This window comes from Mesoplodon densirostris, chromosome 1 (genome assembly GCF_025265405.1).
Source record: "Mesoplodon densirostris isolate mMesDen1 chromosome 1, mMesDen1 primary haplotype, whole genome shotgun sequence".
Classification (NCBI taxonomy): domain Eukaryota; kingdom Metazoa; phylum Chordata; class Mammalia; order Artiodactyla; family Ziphiidae; genus Mesoplodon; species Mesoplodon densirostris.
In genome coordinates this window covers 87900770-87921031 of record NC_082661.1, presented here as the reverse complement: position 1 = coordinate 87921031, position 20262 = coordinate 87900770, and the positions used below count along the sequence as shown (strand labels likewise).

Here is a 20262-nt window from a genome sequence, read left to right as displayed (position 1 = left end):
AAGGTAAATAGAATTGTGAATTAGTTTAAATCATTCTACTTCTTGCTTTTAAGAAAGGCTTGAATATCTACTGTGTTTCCGTAACAATCTGCTATAAAAGGTTCACAAAAGAGTCTATCAATTTCCTGTGTTAATATAAAAACATTTCATGTTATATTTTTAATATCTGGTCTATTTTTAAGTGGTATCACTTGGTTGCAAAATAACATTTTCTGACAAAGAACTTCCTTTACATTTTAAGTATCATATATGCTATGGAAATATTAATACATCACTCTGGTTAAATCTCTAGTTAACTGAACTTCATAGTTACTAAGAGGTAACCCAAATAGAAGCAACTATATGTGTGCAATAGTAGATCACTATAATCTTTCTGACTACTCCTTCTCTGCTGCATGGGTCCTTTTCCTCCTTCCACATCCTAAATACAGATGCTATATATCCGGTGCTTTCCTTGACCCCCTTCTAACTCTTTCACCACACATTCTCACTTAGTAATCTTTTCCCGAAGCTTAAAAAATCTATCAAAATGGAGAAATTCCATTTATGCAATGAAACTCAAGTCTGCACTTTCACTTGTCTCTACATCATCTCATTTGTTTGTGCTTGGGAAAACAAGCTACCCTTGTGAAAGCATGAAGGCCTAGAATGAGAGAATTCAAACAATTCACCCCTCACTGGAAACTTAGGGAGTATTTTTCTCTCCCTTGTGTATCTGCTTGGCATACACTTTCTTGGGTTTACTCTTTCTTAGATTTGCTCTTTCATCCTAATGGAAACGCTCTTCCCTCTTTAAGGTTCAAACCATCTTCCACCTTTCCTAATCTTTGTTATCTACTTATGCCCCTTAGTTAATTCTGCAAACCCATCAGGTATTTTGGTTCTTTTCTTTTCCATCCCAGTTTATCATCCTGAATGGCTTCTTTGGCCATGCAGATAACTCAACCAATGCTTTAGTTCCAAAGTTATGTGACTTCCTTTCCCCCCATAATCTTGCCTTAAACTCCTTTTCAGCAACTTCCAAGACTGTATATTACATTTCATCACCTCATTTTTCTTGCTACATCTGCTTTGGATCAATCCTCTTCTATTCCTATAGCTGAGCTACTAAGGACACAAGAAGTTCTAAATAACTAGACCCTCAGCACTATTTGGCAATCCTTCTGGGGGTCTGGTGGGCTCTCTTTCACATTCACTCTAACCTTTCCATATATCTAAATCACCTTACACAGTTTTTTATTGTATTACTTAATATTAATGTCTCTGGTAGATTTTAGAGTCTTACATGTAAAATAGTATAGTTGTCTCTAAAAATGTGTATTGGATGCTAATAAATACAATGAATATATATACAGGCCAAAATAGACATAAAAATATTTCTTTTCTCTCTCTCTTTTAAAAAAAAGTGAAAGAATCCCTAAAAACTACTCCAATGTATTAGAGAAGTAAATCTCAAGAAAGTTTAAAAGTGCCTGACACATTTCTTAACATAAATCACCTCCTATTGTAAGAGAAAGTTGAGGCTATCAATTTGCAAACTTACCTGTACAGTTATGAAATGTCCTTACTGCCTTCCCAAACATTCTCAGGGGAAAAAGTACTTTTTATGTCAAAAAGTATCTTTCTCTATAAATGACTCTAAATTCCAACACTTCTCATCCCTCCCTGAGTCTTTATCAGTTTACCCTCTTTTCCATTTTTTTTTTGATCAGGACCTTCTTAATTCCTCCTAAGTAAAAAATATGCTCGAGTCTCTTTCATCCTGAAAAAATAATACCTCTTAATATCCATATCCCACTCTCCCACCTGCCTCTGGTCACTCAAACTAGAAAGTACATTTCAAAGGATTTTGTTCTCTACTCCCTACATTTAGTCAATTAAATAAGATCTCCACAATATTTCTCCTTTACCTATCAAAGCCATAACCATCTAAGCTAATAGCTTCATTACCATTTGTGTGAACTATTTCATTAACTCATCTTTTCACCTCTAGTATCTCTATTTCAATCCATTTAACACATTGCTACTCATATAACATTTGCACATGTACAGTTCCAGGCACTTTACTCCTCTGCTCTAAAATCTTCAATGCCTCCCCACTGCTCGCTCAAGTCTTCACATAGCACTAAAGACTATAGGAAATGATGAAATTTAACTTTCTAGTCATGTTATTTTGCCTATCTCTATCTCCAAATAACAAAAATGTTGCTATACGAGACAACTAACTATATGCCACTCTTCAGTTTAATGAGTATCTATAGATGCTTAATTTGTATTTATAATTAACCCATGTACTTTTTAAAGGCTCCTCCTTTTTTCATGAAGGCTTTAGGCAGACAGGCAAGGAAAAAGATTTTCACTAGAATTCCACGGTGCACATACTTGATGGTTCCAGCTGCTAAGTACTGCTCAATGCGAGGTCACTATAATTAGGGAAAAACAGACTGGCTCACCTGAGCATCAGCAAGCTGTACAGCAGGAAACCCTTGGTTGGCTTCTTCTACACCTACCACATCATCCTGACTAGTGCTATGTTGAGAATGTGTCCCATCCAAAGTATTCTGGTCACTAGACAAGACAGTGTTGAAATCTGAGGCTGAGGGTATTGTAGGAAGATTGGGTGCAACACCTAAAACAGCAAGTGTTCAAAAATAAAATCTAAATTACTGGGAAATGAAAGCAACATAAAGGGGCACAGCAAAGTAAACTTATGAAACTTGTATTATAATTGTATTATCAGACCATTTAAATTGAGAAGGGAAAAAATAGCACTTTCAGGTTATTTTACAGACATGATTTATTAATAGAAAATGAAATTAAACTTTATTTTCAGAATATATCACTCATCCTTGTACATGAAGTATGCATTAGAGCCAGTCACTCCAAAATATAAAACTTTAGGGCTGGAAGATCTTTGAAAAGCATTTGATATCCCATCAGCTTTGCACTGAGGAACAGAATTATAGACAGTAGCAGGGCTACAAAAAGCAGCTGCAGCAGGACAAAAGCCATAGGCATCACAGAATCCCAAATATAAATTTCTTCCCCACTATGCTTTCCCAAGGTGTAACAAAAATGAAATGGCACTATTTCTTTCTTCTGTACTCCCTTTATCCTTCAACTCGCCAGGCAAAGGACCTGTGATAGAGAGGAAATGTTCCTTTCTGATTCTTTTGAAATTTAAACTCTATGAAGTAGTGACACTAGCTCCAGAAAAGTGCTGAGAGCTGGTAAAAGCACCATCCTTCTATCTTCTTCAACCAAGGGCCAATACTAAGAATTAGCACGTCTTAGCGCTCTTAAGAGTCAGAATTAGGATCAGCTCCAGATTCAAAAGTGGTCCATGCACTGGCAAAAAAAAGGACTGAGTAAGTAGTCATGTATCAACTACTTTTCATAATTTCATATTTTTGTCTGAAGAAAATTTACAAGTGATCCAATAGGTTATACAGATTAATTCCAGCTGCCCTCAGTAACTAGGTTCAAAGGCTACTTCACATATTCATTTAAAATATATATACACATTTTTACAATAAAATAATAAATGCATCTAGTGAATTTGGAAAAACAAAAAATAATAGCAAAGGATAGGAAAGAAAGAGTAGCTCCATTTATGTTACTGGAAATAGCCACCAATATTTCCTTGTGAATTCTTTGCCTGTTTTCCTGCTACTTACAAACATTCCTTTAAAATTAATAAATTTTCCTCATTTGTTTCCCTCCTTGAGGGCAAGAATCTTACTTTATTCCTTTTAGTACTCCTTCAGATTTAATTAAATATTTAAGTATAAAGAGTATATAGATGCTTGTCATTATGCCTCAGAGGACTCTGGATAAGCTGAAAGTATTTTCTGTATTGTAGGTACATGACGCTGTAATTATACTTTGCATTTTTTCATTTACCTCCTCTTGGTGTTTTGAAAATTAAACCACACACATTAAATGGAAGTTTTAAACTCTTTAAATTATATATAATCTTGCATTTGACATATTTGCCTTTCCACAAGAACACTGAGCGACTGCTTAGGACTCTCTCAATTGCAATATTAGCAAAGGCATTCCATAAATGAGCCAATTTCAACTAAACAGTACTTAAACGTTTGAGATTTTTTTAACCATCCTCTGAAAAACAGGATTTTAACATAACTTCACACATACCCCTTAGATGGTTAAGTAAAATAATGTGATAGCTCAATACCTGTTGGGAGACTATTGTGTCCTGATTTTGTAACAGGAGATTCTTGCACCACACTTCCTCGATTACCCACAGCATTTGACATCCAATTATAGAAACTCACAGATGATGGCTCAGATAACAAAGGGTGTTCAGATAACATATCAGTGGCCATTGTGTTTCCTGAAAATAAAGTTTTACTGAGTATAGTACTTATGTACTAAGGAGCAGAAAATGTGATTTATTTTTTGAAAAGTCAGGTTAAATTATCTGCCTTTTGTTTGTCTTTAAACTCACTGCACGATGTTGGTATTTGGATATTAAGGCATTAATAAATAATTTATTGCTATCATAATGGGAAAAAATTCACTGCTGGCTGGCCTAGACAGCATTTCACACCATGCCTAGGTTGACAGTAATAGCAAATGTTGCAATTTAAAAATGCAAACTAAGGGCATGAGACACCAACAAGTTATAAGCAGAAGAGTTTCCCAAAATACTTTCTCAAAGATAAGGTGTAATACAAAAGACTAGGTATGCAACCAAAGTATATATCTAAATAAACATAAGTCCTGTTTTTGTTTTCTTAATCTCCCACAGAAGTAAGCTTATAATTGTCAAAACTAAGGATATACCTGTTCTCGTTAGGGAGCTACTTTTCACCGCTGCACTACTTCTTTGAGGGGTCCCTTCCAGGAGGTTGTGCAAGCTTGGGAAGCTTCCCGTCAGGTAGCTGAGTAGGCTCTCCTTCCTTGGACTCTCCTTAACTGGCATGCCTGTACGTCCCACATGCACCGGAGAATCTGTGGCAGTGTCACCACTGGTATAGCTCAGAGAATGATACGGGTGAATGCCCTATAAAAGGAACAACACGGGGCTCTTTCTTATGCACATAAAAATGACTACTGATAACCACGACTACTCACTGTTTTTATTACTAGTTATTGTTTACATTAAAACAACTGTGTCTATCTAAACAGTTTGTGTCTATTAGAATTATGGTGAATCCCAAATGTATGTAATAATGTTTTATAACTCTACAGTACAATACAAAGGACAGCATTTATTATCACTCATTTAATTTTAACAATGATTAATGCCCTTTAAAATCTGGAGAGGGAGTCTGGTGGTAAGATGTCTATCCCAAAATTCTTCATACTATACTACTCTTCTTGGTACTCTGATAATAAATTTCTGTGTTAAGACCTGATTCTCTGTAAAGCTCTAATATACCAAAAAGAATTTCCAGCAATTCTCTGAAGAAAAACAAAAAAATCAAAAATTACACAATTGTCCAATCTCTATCTGTTCTGTCACATCTAAGACCGGAATTCCAGATCAGTTTAAAACAGTACAAAGAAAGACCATGCAGACAGAAAGAGCCTGAAAAGCAGAGATCTGAAACGAAGCACTTTTAATTTCAATTCTTTGGACTTCTGTAATCCATAAACAAAGGAACGTTCAAAAACATTTCTGAGAGAGAACAGCATTATAGCAAACACCTAGGGACTTCCCTGGTGATGCAGTGGTTAAGAATCCACCTGCCAATGCAGGGGACATGGGTCCAATCCCTGGTCTGGGAAGATGCCACATGCCACAGAGCAACTAAGCCCGTGCACTGCAACTACTGAACATGCACTCCAGAGCCCACAAGCCACAACTGCTGAGCCCATGCGCCTAGAGCCCGAGCTCCATAACAAGACAAGCCACCACAAATGAGAAGTCCACGCACTGCAACGAAGAGTAGCCCCCGCTCGCCACAACTAGAGAAAGCCCGCACGCAACAACGAAGACCCAATGCAGCCAAAATAAAAAAAGAAATAAAAAATTTTTTAAAATAGCAAACACCTAAATATGATCAGAGCATCTGGAAAAACTATAAACCAGGAAAAATTCTGAGACAGATTAAGGGGTGGAGAATTTAAAGTGTCCCAGCCTTGTAACTATACTGCAGAAATAGAATAAGCCTATAGCCCAAACTTTAAAAAATGTATATCAAATTAAATGTTTTAATTAAAAGAGCAATACTTACACAAAATAAAACTTTCAAAAGCACAAAAGACTAGTCAATAAAAAGTATCTCCTGAGCTCCAGTCTACTAGATCCTTTCCCCGAGAAGTCCTCTTAACCATTTCTTATCTATCCTTATATAAATAATTTGACTACATAAACATATTTATCCTTTTTTAACACAGAGATACATATTGTCCTATACTTTATTTTTACTTGAACCAGTGCACTTTGGTGATCATTCCACATCCACTTAGAGATCTACTTTATCTTTTTGAAGTCTTCATAGTAGGCATCCATATGAGGGTACACTAATTTATTAGTCCTCAAATAGTCATTTATGTTGTTTCCATTATACTCCTATTATAAATGGTGTTGTAAAGAATGTTCTTGGACATGTATCCTTGAGCATTTATGAGCATTCATTTCTTTAGAATCAGTTCCTGGACATGGACATACTGTTAAAAGGCATTACATTTAAAATTTTACATTTAAAAATTGACAAACTGTTCTTCAAAGAGGTTATGCCAGTTTACACTCCCACCCAGTACCATATGAAAGTGTCTGTTTTCTTACATCTTCACCAACCTATACTATTAAACTTTCAGATTTTTCAACCTGACAGGTGGAAATGGAATCTCATTTTATTTTACATTTACATTTCTTTAATTATAAGAGAATACATTTTCATATTTGTATATGAATTCCTCTGTGAACTGCCTTTATTTTCTATTTGGTTGTGCCTTTTTAGTGATTAGGAAGAGATCTTTACACATTAGGAAATTAGCCCTTGGTCATATGTCTTTCCATTTTGTTTACAATACTTTCTTTTCTGTGTAGAAATTTTATATTTCAATATAGTGAAAAATACAATTTACTTAATGGATTCTTGGTATTAATTATTAATTTAAGATTATACCCAGACTGTCAAAGGAAGTTAAAATATTAACTATTTGCTGTTTTCAGTGCTCAGAAAAGGAAATTACCAAAAAATAAGTAACTCACAACAACAGCAAATAACTTACTAAGTGCTTACCATAAGCCAGGTATTGTTCTAAGCATTTTTCATGTATGAACTCAATTATTTTTTACAGCAACCTTCTGAAGGAGGTTACTATTATAATCTCCATTTTTAACATATGAGGAAACTGACACACAGTGCAGTTAAAAACTTTAGTCACAAAGCAATTAAGTGGCAGGGGCAGGATTGAAACCAAGGCAGTCTGACTCCTGAGTGGCACTCAACCACTCTGCTATCCATATGTCTTATTTTATCAAGCACTGGTTAAATTTCTTAAAACAAAAAAATGTAATTAAAGTCATAAAACTAGCCTAACTCAAACTGTATTTTGATCATGTACTACCTATAAAACTTCTCATTAAAACTAATAACTGTAAGCTGATCAACATTTCAATATTGTTTTTTATTGAATACAATATTCAATAAGTTGAAACAACGAGAGCCCTAAGGCTTGGTAGTTAAAGTAGTCCTTGTTCAATATTAATTACTGACTGTTGATATAATTTTCAAAGAAATGTGTAAACTAAAAGTTACTAATCATGTTAATTTCAACATAAAAACACTACTTGAATATTTAGGGCAAATACCTAATATTTACATTTGAGATAACAAAAGTTTAGGTCTTCTCTGTAAGTCTAAGTAACTCTAACCAAGGGCAGCAACAATGTACCTTTATTTTTAATGCAGAGTCACTATGCGTATGAGTCTTAGATAGTTTCCTCATTATCTCAGCTCCAGTTACAGGTCCAGAACTACCAGGTGGAGGCCGGTTGGCTGATCCCTCCAGCAGCATTGTGTGTTCACTGACTGTGGCTGAAACAGTTCAAAACAATAAGTGGGCTATAGATTATCATAATCTTGAAACAACAACTCCAATGCTCCTGGTGGCATAACTAAACTCAACTTTTCATATTTCTTGAAAAACTAATTGTGCACTCTGCTATAACATTCACTCTTCTGTCTTTTATTCTTCAAACCCCAGTCTTCTCACTCAGTCTCAAGAAAGGAACAAACAGCTTCTGCTCAGTCTTTCACATGTCACCCAAATGGCACAGAGATCAAAAACTAATTCAACTATGCTAAAGAAAGTAGGAAATGTTCACAGATTAACCTAGGCATTTGCAGATGATTAGAAGGGATGTTTACTGCACTATTCTTTCAATTTTGGGGTAGACTTGAAATTTTTTAAAATAATAAAATCTAGCCTATTACACATAACATATTTATTTGTTAAATACAAAGTTTTTCTAATTTATTTTTTAAAAGCTTGGTAAAGTATTATATGTAAATGTTCTGAAAGCTCTAATTTTAAGACTACTATCCTTTTCCATGGTACTTTTAATTTTTTTCAAAAGATCACAAGATAAATTTTCATTGAATACTATATATCATGATAATAATAAAAATTATCCTTTGAAAAAGCATTTAAGTATGCATGTATATTTCTGTAATGCATTATCTACTGCCTATGTTCTGGCACAGTCATTATAATGACAGAATTGTGGGCTGAATGCATACCTCTAAACATTATACAAATTCAGAATCAAACAGGCACCAGGTAAAATTCAAATCTTTAAAAGACTGGTATAGGGAGCATGATAAATAGACAAATAAAAATATAAATTTCAAAAAGAAATTCATGTGTTTCACTCAAAACATTCTGGCTATACAAAGATGCCTGTTAATTGTACTGGATAGGTTAGGAGAAGAAATCTTCTGTATTTCACAAAATTAAACTTAGAAGTCAAGTCTGTATAAAGATTCCAACATTATTACCACTTATTTGGACTAATACAAATCATAGTTGTATAATTAAGCCATGACATTTTCAAATTTGGGACAAAAATTATTAAAATTATCACAAGTATTAGGTTACCAAGTACATAGTATCTAGCAAAAATATTTATAAAATTACCTGCATCAAATTCAAATTCTGCTCCATCAGCACTGGTATCACTTTGAAGACCACCTCCATTGTCCAGCCCAAGCCCATCTTCATGATCATAGACCACAGCTGATTGAGGTTTCAGGGGCTGAGCTGGTCGATGTAAACTCACTCCTTTAAAGGCTGGTGTCACTACAATAAACTTCATCCACTGCCTTGCCAGTGCAACTAAACCTTTCTTTAAAGTTACCAAAGCAGGAAGGCCATCACTCTGTAACAACAATGACATGGTTAGGAGTAATCTTACTGTAACAATAATAGTGACCATTTAAGTGTTCTGCATACATTTATTCATTTAAATCTCATAACTCCCATTCAGAGATGAGGAAACTGGAATTTTTATGTTGAGTAATTTGTCCAGGTTTACACAGGAGAGTCACTATTTCAAGCTGACTATAGAACTCAATCTCTAAACACAATGTTGCATCTTTCTATCATAAACAACACAGCAGTACCAGGTAAATAAGAGACTAAACACGGGGTATAAAAGTGGGATCCTCCTTAAGAAGCATTCAATGCACTTCACCTGCTTTGCTCAACTGAAGAATTAAATGTATTTTGTCCTACCTGGAATATTCATCAAGTAAAGAGGAAATTATTTCTTTCAAAGATTAGGTAACCACCTCTATTTTATCATTAAAAATTTAATAAATTACTATAGTTAAATGACAGACATAGAAAGATTTGTAACTGCTTTGAAACTTAAATATATGATCAGTAAGAATTACATAATTTAGAATATATTTTATTCCACATGGTGATGATTTTATGAAAGAAAATTTGCCTACTGGAGCCTTAGCCTAAGGAGAAAATATGCAACTCCTCTCCCTCCCCTTTCCTAGTATTAGGAATAATAGCTTTGACTGAAGAGAGCCGTTTACTAGGTGGCAGGAATCACCTCATTTACTTTCTGAGGAACATCAGGTCGCTTAGCCTATCCTTTCATTCCTAGACTCAAGTAAGGAGGGTCATTTTGTGTTTCTTCCTCTTACATGAAAACCATATCCCGGCAGAGCATCCATCCGTGGGAAATGCCTGCCTGTGACTAGATGGGCAAGTTAACCTTGCACTGTGGATCTCCCAGGCTTCAATTCACAGGGTGGGAGTAGAAAGCACTATACCAGCCTCAGGTCTAAGTACCTTTATGAAATCCATAATTTACTCCAGATTCTTTCATTAGAGGTTATCAGGAGCTTGACTGGCCATTAATAATACTGATACATTGATTACTAATTTGGCTAAAGATTCCTGTGTATTCTCTATTGACCAGAAACTTGGAGAGGAGAGGGAGATCCTCAAGCTCTAAGCCTCTAATCATGTGCTTCCATAGTGCTTTTCTAGTGCAGAGATATACTGTATTTATTCGTACAGTTACATATTCCCCCCTCAATCATTAATTAGTTCTTATTTTATTAAACATTTCTGTGAAATTTGACTCTAATGATTACTCTCCTGCTTGAAATTCTTTATACCTTTGGTTTCTAAAACCTTCTTTCCTGGTCCTTCTACCTCTTCTTTTCCCTCCTTAGCACTCTGTGTACCTCTATGCACCCTCTCCATGCTCCTTTAATTTTGGTATTTATCAGGGATCCATCCCTGACCAGTTTCTCACTCAACATATCATCCGTAGAAGGCTCATCCATATCCGCAGCTTCTAACACTTGCATGCTGGCAACTCCCAAACCATTAATTTGAGCCCAATCTTGTCAATAGGCTGGATATCTAACCACATTTCTCCTTTGGACTTCCCATACTCATCTCAAACCTTGTGGGTCAACGGCTACTCAAAAGAATAGAGGTTTTTTTAAAGCTAACATATGATTCCAGTAACTCACCATTGTAGCATCATCAATGATGGAGTAATTTGCCTGGTGCAGGTAGTGATGTAGTATATTACACAGTAAACATGAAGGATTTTCTTGGAGAAAGCGGGCAACTTTTGTAAGTCTGTTGTATTTACTTCTTAAGGGAAAATGTACACTTTTATTCTGTAAAAAGCAAAACAACAGATTCAGAATGACACAGCAAAGATACAACAAACAAAAGATACCTGGAAATTAAGAACTTGCAGGTCTGATGTTTTCTGACAATGATAATAAGGGATCATTTTCAATAATAAACTTTGTATGATACCTTGTATTGTTGAAAGACATACCTCTAATGCTTCTGTCATTATGCATCCCATAACAGCACAAATTCTCAAGGTTCCCTCGGTTTCTAATTTGTTTAAGGATGACTTGAGTTGATCAATAGGAACAAGCCATGCACCAACAGCTGGAGTTGCAGTGCTTAAAAGGTTTAGCTGCCTTTTAATATGAAAAAAAAAATTTTAAAAACAAGTGTTTAGATTTGTATTTCAAACAATCTACCATACCTACTGTAATTAGTGGCTATTTTATTAGGCAAAATTACCTTTCCTTTTGACCACTAGATAAATTCTGAACATATAAGTAGGAAATGCAAAGAACAGATAACAGAAAATAAAGAAAAATATAAAAATATTTCTTTATAAAATAAAGAAAAATATAAAAGTTAGAGGTGAAAAGAGTATATAAAAAGCTTATGGCAGGGTGACATGTAAAAATAAAACTAAAACCCTAGGAAAGAAGGGTCAAACAAATTGGGAATAACGTCCATAGAAAGTATGAAGTAGGAAAGATGGAAAAGAAACTGGCAACCCTAATACTAGATATATCAGAAAAACAATTAAAAAAATACATGAAACAGTATTGTATGTTACTTAAAGAAACATCAGGGATAGTAATATATTTTTAAAACTTTTTACCTAGAAAATGCATGTGCAGGAGATCTCACATTGGTGGGAGCTGCAAAACTAAACCAAATTTCCTTGATGGTCAACTTCATGCTACAGGAATCTGGAGGTGGAGGCATTAAAGGCAGATCTTTTTTCAAATCATCAGATTCAACTCCTTCATCCTATATAAAACAGAGCATCAAAAACTTATTAATGTATAGTCCCTTAAAACCACTAGCACAGAGTGTTTTACGAACAAAACCTTTCTATCAAATCAAGTTCTACAGATAACACCGTGATATAAAACAGGTAACATAAACCTTGCTCAGCCTAATCCTTATTCTGAGAAATACCTATGGATCCTTGAAGCTCCAAGGAGCACACTCTGAAAAATATTATAACAAACCATAATTATAACAAACCATAAATTATAACGAACTGCATTATAACGAACCATAAATCAGAGATCTTAGAACTAAAGTGTTTCTCTCAATCACTTAATTCAGTCACATTTGTTTAGGGATACTGTTTTTTTTTTTTTTCCTAGATGAGAGAAAGAAGTTTTATGACTTGCCAGAGGTCATACAACTATTAAGTTGGAGAATGAGTGACAGCATTAAGGTCTTCTGCTTCCTACTGCAATCTATTTTCCATTCTATCTTTTTTTTTTTTTCTTTTTTTTTGCGGTACGCAGGCCTCTCACTGTTGTGGCCTCTCCCGTTGCAGAGCACAGGCTCTGGACGCGCAGGCTCAGCGGCCATGGCTCACGGGCCCAAACGCTCGGCGGCATGTGGGATCTTCCCAGACCAGGGCACGAACCTGTGTCCCTTGCATCATCAGGCGGACTCTCAACCACTGCACCACCAGGGAAGCCCCTTCCATTTATCTTAATAGAATGTTTCAAACTTCCAAATAAAGTGCCATAAGAAATACTATTATAGCCTATGTTCAAATAAATAACACTATACAATAAAAAATTATTAGTTATCTTGGATGCTAGTAATCTGAATCTGTATTGAGAAACAGGAATAATACTTCTTAAACATGTAATCACCACTCTTCAGAATGCAGGGAGGTAAGAAGCATAATATTAAAGAAACAAACAAAATCCATTGCCTGCTATATCTGTTTCATAGGTTTCTAATTCATTTTTAGATATTCTTGGTCAAAATAAAGAAAAGATTGGCATTTTCTTGTGGGATGATTAAGGAATGAAGAGTATCCACAAAACAGCTTTAAATCCTAAATGTTACAAGACAATGTGAACCACAGACCCTAGTAATTTTAAAGTCAGCAGGCACTAAATATAAGTCCACATTCCCATATCTGCAATTCCAAAATCCACAACATTCTGAAAATCTATATCTGTTTTTGTGGCATCAAAATCTGATATGAACTTGTAAGAGACTATTTATCCCACTTGGTGTTTTTATTCATGTCTTGCTGTAGAAATATTCAAATATTTCAAGATGTAGTGCTATCTCAGATTCCACTAGGAGTTTATGTAGCTTATACACACACCGTATTACCTTTATTTTATTTTTTTATTGAAGTATAGTTGATGTACAATATTGTATGTTACAGGAGTACAATATAGTGACTCACAATTTTTAAAGGTTATACTCCATTTATAGTTACTATAAAATATTGGCTATATTCCCTGTGTTGTATAATATATCCTTGTAGCTTATTTTATACATAATAGTTTGCACATCTTAATCATTTATAATGGAATCTAAAAAACACAACATAGGGAGGGTGGGAGGGAGGGAGATGCAAGAGGGAAGAGATATGGGAACATATGTATATGTATAACTGATTCACTTTGTTATAAAGCAGAAACTAACACAACATTTTAAAGCAATTATACTCCAATAAAGATGTAAAAAAATAAAATAAAAAAATAAAAAATACAACAAACTAGTGAATATAGCAAAAAAAGAAGCAGACTCACAGATATAGAGAACAAACTAGTGGTTATCAGTAGGGAGAGGGAAGGAGAGAGGGGCAATATAGGGCTACGGCATACTACCTTTCTTTTAAAGAAAAATAAATCTGAATTCTCAAATACATCTGGTCCATGGATTTCAGACAAGGGCTGTGAGCCAGGCAACTGAGTATATACAAATATACAGAAAACAGTCTAGAGGAACTTGAACTTTAAAAAACAGGAAAGGGGGGTGCTTCCCTGGTGGCGCAGTGGTTGAGAGTCCGCCTGCCGATGCAGGGGACATGGGTTCGTGCCCCGGTCCGGGAAGATCCCACATGCCGCGGAGCAGCTGGGCCAATGAGCCATGGCTGCTGAGCCTGCGCGTCCGGAGCCTGTGCTCCGCGACGGGAGAGGCCACAAAAGTGAGAGGCCCGCGTACCGCAAAAAAAAAAAAAAAAAAAAAAAGAAAAGAAAAGAAAACGGGAGAGAGGCTTGCAGATAATAAGCAAGTACTTATAACAACATGTGAAGCAAAGTAACAAAAAACTTGGTTTTAGACTGACTGAATTTTTGGTGCCTATGGCACATCTAAATGATGATATCTAAAAGGCTATTGGATACAATTCTGAAGCTCAGGTAAAGGGTTGATGCTGAAGGCATAACCGATGGGAAAGAGCAGTGTCATCAAATTATGGACCTGGACTAGGAAATGAAACAAGTGAGGGAGTGGACAAAGAGCAAGAAGAGTAGCCAAGAACAGAACATGGGGGGAACACCCACATTTATGAAGGACAATGAACTGCATAAGGAAATGGACCAAGAAAAGTCAGAGAACCAAAAGAAAGCAACGTTACAAAATTCGAGGACTTCCACCAAGGAGAACAGGATCAGCGAGATTAAGGAAGATACCTGAGTTTCTGTCAAGTATTTTAGAAGGTGAAGGAGAAGGAAAGAACAGATAGGTTCTTCCTAGCTCTTTGTTCAGTGAGCAGCTGCTATATATTTTAATTTCCTTAATCGAAGTGCTAATTCCCACCCAGCTCTCAAATACTTCCGAAGACCTCACAAGAAAACTGTGATTAAAACCCTTTACTATGCATCAAATCAAAATAAACATTTCAAAAATAAATTCCCAGAAACCTGGGTTCAGGAGTGATTTGCCAATGCATACTAGATACCCATGACACATTTCTTAGTTAAAAGGTGGTTTCTTTCCTCTTCAATTGGTCTAATTTCCAAATGATCGGAAGTGTCATGTATGTTTAAGAACAACATTTACCAAGTTCTTACTATGCTGTAGACACCAAGTTAAGTCTTTCATATGTACTGCCTCCTTCAATCTTCACAACTCTAGGTCAATAACATTATAATACTCCTATTTCAGAAACATAGGAGACAGTAAAAAAAAAAAAAAAAAAAGTGCCCAAGGTCATCAATCAGGTAGTAGTACAACTATTCTGTAGTCTAGAATTTTGAATATTTTCATTATTGCTGTTACTATATTCATCACCATGAAATTATACCATAATAAAAATAATAAATGAGTTGCATGTAAGGTGTTCTTCAGGCTTCCAAATGAAATAGGTAGATATTGACAAAAATATTTAAACTTGCATAAAATACTACCAATAACAAAACTGTTTATTTAAAAAATGAATTCTGCTAAAATCCTTCAAATAAGATAAAAACAAAGCCTGCTAGTCTGAAATTCTATTAATTCATTAATTCAACAAATATAATTAAGTACTTAACACAAGCAAAATATTATGCTAGGTACTATGACAGATATAAATATATCTATAATATGGTGCCTACATTTCAGCAATTATACTCTAGTAGAATATAATCACCAAAATGCCTTGGCTACCATTTAAGCAAAATCCACAACATGGAAAGACAAGGAAATATACTCCAGAAATTAAATGTGAATTGGGTATGTAGTTTTCTATTTTATTTTCCCAAATCATTATTATTATTAGAAATTCACCAACTTGTTCATCGGAAACAGAATTTCCATTTAAGTCTGAAGAAGGGCTTGTTCGGTCACAAGGAAGATTATCATCAGAGACATCAGTATTATAGCCGCTGCCAGTTGGAGAATCAGAAGAATTATTGGATGTCAGCACTCCACCCCTTTCCGTGACATTAGCTTTACCCATAATTCCAAAAGTATTATATAAAACAGCACCAGACTGTCTTCCTCCTATACAAATGAAAGAATTTATTTATTAAAAACACTGGGTGTCTCAATGCTGTACTCTATCATATCCATAAAAATAAAAAATAAAAATCTCATGAAGATTTTTTTTTCTCACCAAAACTTTGCCCTTATCTATAAAAGTGATATAATATTGCAATATCAGGTATGGAATTATAGGCATATACACTACTATTATATATAACTAAGCCTAGAAGTCTTATACACAACTCAGCTTTCCTATTTTAATGTATTAGTCAGTAATGTAAAAGAAAATAAATATAAGTCAGTATCACTGAATAAAGGATTTACAGTATTTTCATCGTATATGGCAAGGCTCTACTAATCAAAGATCCAGTTTCCAAAGATGCAGACTTCCAAAAGTTAAGAGGCTTTATATTTTATTTGAGAATTTTTTCTGAACTATGCACTGCTTTGCTCAGGCATTTTACGTGTCTAGATGCTCTGCTAGTTTTGAATCACACAATAATTTCATTAAGCTCCACTTACACAATTGGGATGGGGCACCCACTCCTAGTAAATAATCCCAGATGCTACACTTTCTGCTTGAATATGCTGATACAGGTTATTGAAAGTCATGATTGTTCAAAACTTTTCAGCAATGTGTGGCCAATTTGTTCCCCACTTAAGCAGAAATTTTTATAAAAAGCTTACCTTTTATGGTTAAATTTTCAAGTCCACATTCAAACATTATCCAACCCCATTTTTCTTGGCTGGGACCTATTCGAGTTACATCTGGAACAGCCTGCTGATCAGTTTCATCCACAAAAGCAAACTCATCCAACTCTTCAAGAGTAAATAAAACTTTGGACTTCTCAAAGGGGATAGCAGTGATGGCACAGGTACCAATATCTATTATCAAAAGAAAACAAAATGACCATTTTTAAAGACAGAGGTTTGTATATTTTTTAAAAACAACAAATAATGTAAGCATTTGGCACAGTGGTTGTCTTAAAAGATATCTTAGTATTCTGTCAAAAAGAAAAATAAACAAATGAACCAACCAATTTCTAAAATAGCACTGCCTAATGTCATACTACTTAAAAAGTGCCAGAATTATGTTGAAGTTAGAGGGAGAAAAGAAGATTCCATAAGTAACAGATCAGAGATAGGATAAAGTCATTTCTGACAGATTATAGGGTACTCTAAAGATCTAAACTTAAAAAGTTCTTGAATAGTTCAGCTTCATAGTAAACTATTTTTAAATACTTTCTCATCATTTTACAAAATAAAAAATTATTTTAATTAATTACCTAGCCTCAGGAAAAACATTATTTTCCAGGAAAACTATAGCTTTCACTCAAAGATTGCTTTATGCTAACATATTTTATATAACAATTCATCACAGATATTTCCTAATTCCATCCCTTTCAATATGCAATATGGGAGCCAACATCCCGAGTGCCTGGCAGAGATTTTTAGTTTATCTTACTGTTTTTTCATTTCTTTCTCTGATTACAGCTAATGAATACAGAAAAACAAAAAGAAGATTAAAAAACACATGTAAATTTACCACCCAGAGATAACTTGTTTACATATGAACTAAGTTTTCTTCTAGCTCTTTAGAGATCGTTTTACAAATCCAGCTTTGGTTCCCACCTTGCATGTAGCAGTCAACTATGATAATTTCCTCAGTTCATTAAAAATTCTTCAAAGATATTATTTTAAGAAGCACAGCCATGTCTATTATTCTTATTGCTGCTATAGTTCACAGATTTGACTACCTGCTTTTGATACCACTATTAATTCTTTTTAACAAAGCTGTGCCTACAGGATAATTTTAAAAAGAAAGAAAGACTATAAAGATCATACTCTCTCTGTTCTACAGTGAGCAAACAGATACCATGAAGAAAACAGATGCAAGCTGGAAGCAGTTCCTAATTTGGGGCCATACTACCCACCTTCCCACCCAAGTTTACCTTCCATCCTGCGTAGAATGTGAATAATGAATAGTTAAATACTATGTGTTCAATATATACAGAAATACCTTTCCCTTCCTTATATTGATAAAATACTCAAATTGTAGCAATCTTCAAAGGAAAAAAATTATGTTTCCTTTTGCAAAATCCTCTTACATTTATACATGTCAAAGAAAAATATGTTGTAGACTCCTACCTGTTGTATCAAGACCCCTCAGTTGCCCATGAACTCGATGAATGTTTAACTTGGCTGCAATCTCTTTGCCTTTTTCCGCTCCAGCATTTGATCTGAGAGATCCTGATGACTGAGGCTGCATCTTAGTGGCATGAACATACCTATCAAAATTTGATGTTCTACCAGGGTCTGCATTGTTTGAAGTCTCTTCAACCACACCTCTTTATGAAAAAAGAAAGAGTATGATGGTTAACATTTAAATAATATATAGTTCAGTAAAAACATTTAACTAGTATTTTAAAAAAAACAATCCACTATTTTAGTTAAACCAATATTAATAACAAACTCTTCAGTGTTTACTAAAAGATAGTATGAAAAAAAAAAGTACAAACTTTTTAAAACCTACTTTGCTAATCTTAAAGTGAGATTTGAAATTCCAATACCAGTTCTGAGTTTTAACATTAGAATTTTCCGAAATGTATTAAACGGATGGTTAAGGCTTGCTTTAACATCCAGCAAGGCAGTCATGTCTCAAATTAATAAACTCTTTCTTACCTGTTCATACGAACTTGTGTAGCAATTCTGTCAAAACATAGTGCTACTAAGGAAACATGAGTCACACTTCTACTAGGAGCTGTACTCGGAGATTCTTCCACTGAGGCTTGTAACAAACATAAGTTCACCTAACACACAAAATGTCACATATTTCAGAGTTGAAAAGTAAAAAGTTACCACTTAAACATAAGATATATAGGAAAATGAAAAACTACCATTAGGAATGGCATATCTATGTGTATGAAAGTAATGAAGGAGAAGCTTATAAACTCTCATAAAATAATAATTAAATTCTTACTGGATCAATGTGAATTATTTTAGTAAATATTACCCAACATTCTGCTTAAGTAAACTACTTACATTACATTAAATGTTACATTAGATCATCAAGGAAATAAAATATATATTTTTGATATTACAATCTATTCTACCACCATTCAGTTTAGTAAATACAAAGCATAAAAACCACCAAAATATTCTCTTTCAGGAAAACTTGTTTAAATATTAAATTTTTACCTTTGGTATGCTAACATTAGCCTGAAGACCTTTAATTGTTACATTATCTTGCTTCATTATAAGATTTGTCTGTGCTTGTCCTTGGTTAGTCATTCCTATGGTAGAATGTTCAGTTTTTGTTCCTCTAACATCCTGTTTGGAAGATAGCTAAAAAGATTGAAAGCGGAATTATTATTTCACAGACCTTTCGTAATTTCCATATCATCTACAACAGCAACTTGTTATTCACTGTGCTCCTTTATACCCATCTAGGTACCAGCTGCCATCTGGTTTAGCATTCCCAGTCTTAAAGTCCAAACCTTAGAAAAGCTAGAAAATAGACTGGCAGCCCCAGTGTTGAGAGAAGTGATACATAATAAAGCAAAATCAGCCTACATAAAAACATGTACTTGAGAACATATTTGGTTTCTGATAATTAGCTCCTTGTTGGCTGGGAATATTTTCAAATTTCTTTTGATTTGTACTCCTCTAGCCAAGCTACCTATCACATGAAATGCCAATATATTTTGAATAACTGGATCACTAAAAATAATCAGTTTTACTTTCAGCTTGCCTCTGGTCCGTAGTCCAAATGCGACTCAGATAAATCTGAAAGTCAAGTGGACAGTCACTAGATGAGGATCAATCACCAGGATATGACTGCTAAGAAACTGGCTTAGTGACTAGGACCACAGTGTTAAGTAAAACATCGCACACCAGAAGACAGTGACTTGATTCACCGAGGTGAACAAAAATAATCTCAAAAATATTAAGATACAAGTTATCTAATCACAGAGGAAAGCCAAAATACTATGCAGATTTGCTTTCTTAGTAAATGAATGTACCAGTCCTAAACAATGCTCATTCACTTAGGACCAAAGCTCTTTAGGAAGGGCTTAGAATTAAACTATTTCCAAAATAAAAGAAAAAATAATGCTACATTTTAATAAATATTTTACTCCTCTTATGCTATCTCTTATGGAGCCAATGACATATAAAGATTATTTAGAAATGTTCATGTATTCCAATTTAAATGACTAATAAAATTTTAGTATATTCAAATTT

General features: G+C 34.5%; 1 protein-coding gene across 5 annotated transcripts in view; it reads right to left on the bottom strand.

The window, feature by feature from the left end:
- BLTP1 (bridge-like lipid transfer protein family member 1) overlaps nucleotides 1–20262 on the bottom strand; it is a 211864-nt gene that overhangs the window by 82955 nt on the left and 108647 nt on the right. For all 5 annotated transcript variants that reach the window (XM_060105644.1, XM_060105660.1, XM_060105652.1 and 2 more), the window contains 13 exons: nucleotides 19219–19365; nucleotides 18703–18830; nucleotides 18169–18368; nucleotides 16708–16905; nucleotides 15827–16038; nucleotides 11936–12087; nucleotides 11306–11456; nucleotides 10986–11138; nucleotides 9121–9361; nucleotides 7876–8018; nucleotides 4810–5029; nucleotides 4199–4357; nucleotides 2454–2629 (listed from right to left, as the gene is read on the bottom strand). In XM_060105644.1, the coding sequence (XP_059961627.1) occupies nucleotides 2454–2629; nucleotides 4199–4357; nucleotides 4810–5029; nucleotides 7876–8018; nucleotides 9121–9361; nucleotides 10986–11138; nucleotides 11306–11456; nucleotides 11936–12087; nucleotides 15827–16038; nucleotides 16708–16905; nucleotides 18169–18368; nucleotides 18703–18830; nucleotides 19219–19365 (2280 nt within the window). The remainder of the gene's footprint in view (nucleotides 1–2453; nucleotides 2630–4198; nucleotides 4358–4809; nucleotides 5030–7875; nucleotides 8019–9120; nucleotides 9362–10985; nucleotides 11139–11305; nucleotides 11457–11935; nucleotides 12088–15826; nucleotides 16039–16707; nucleotides 16906–18168; nucleotides 18369–18702; nucleotides 18831–19218; nucleotides 19366–20262) is intronic.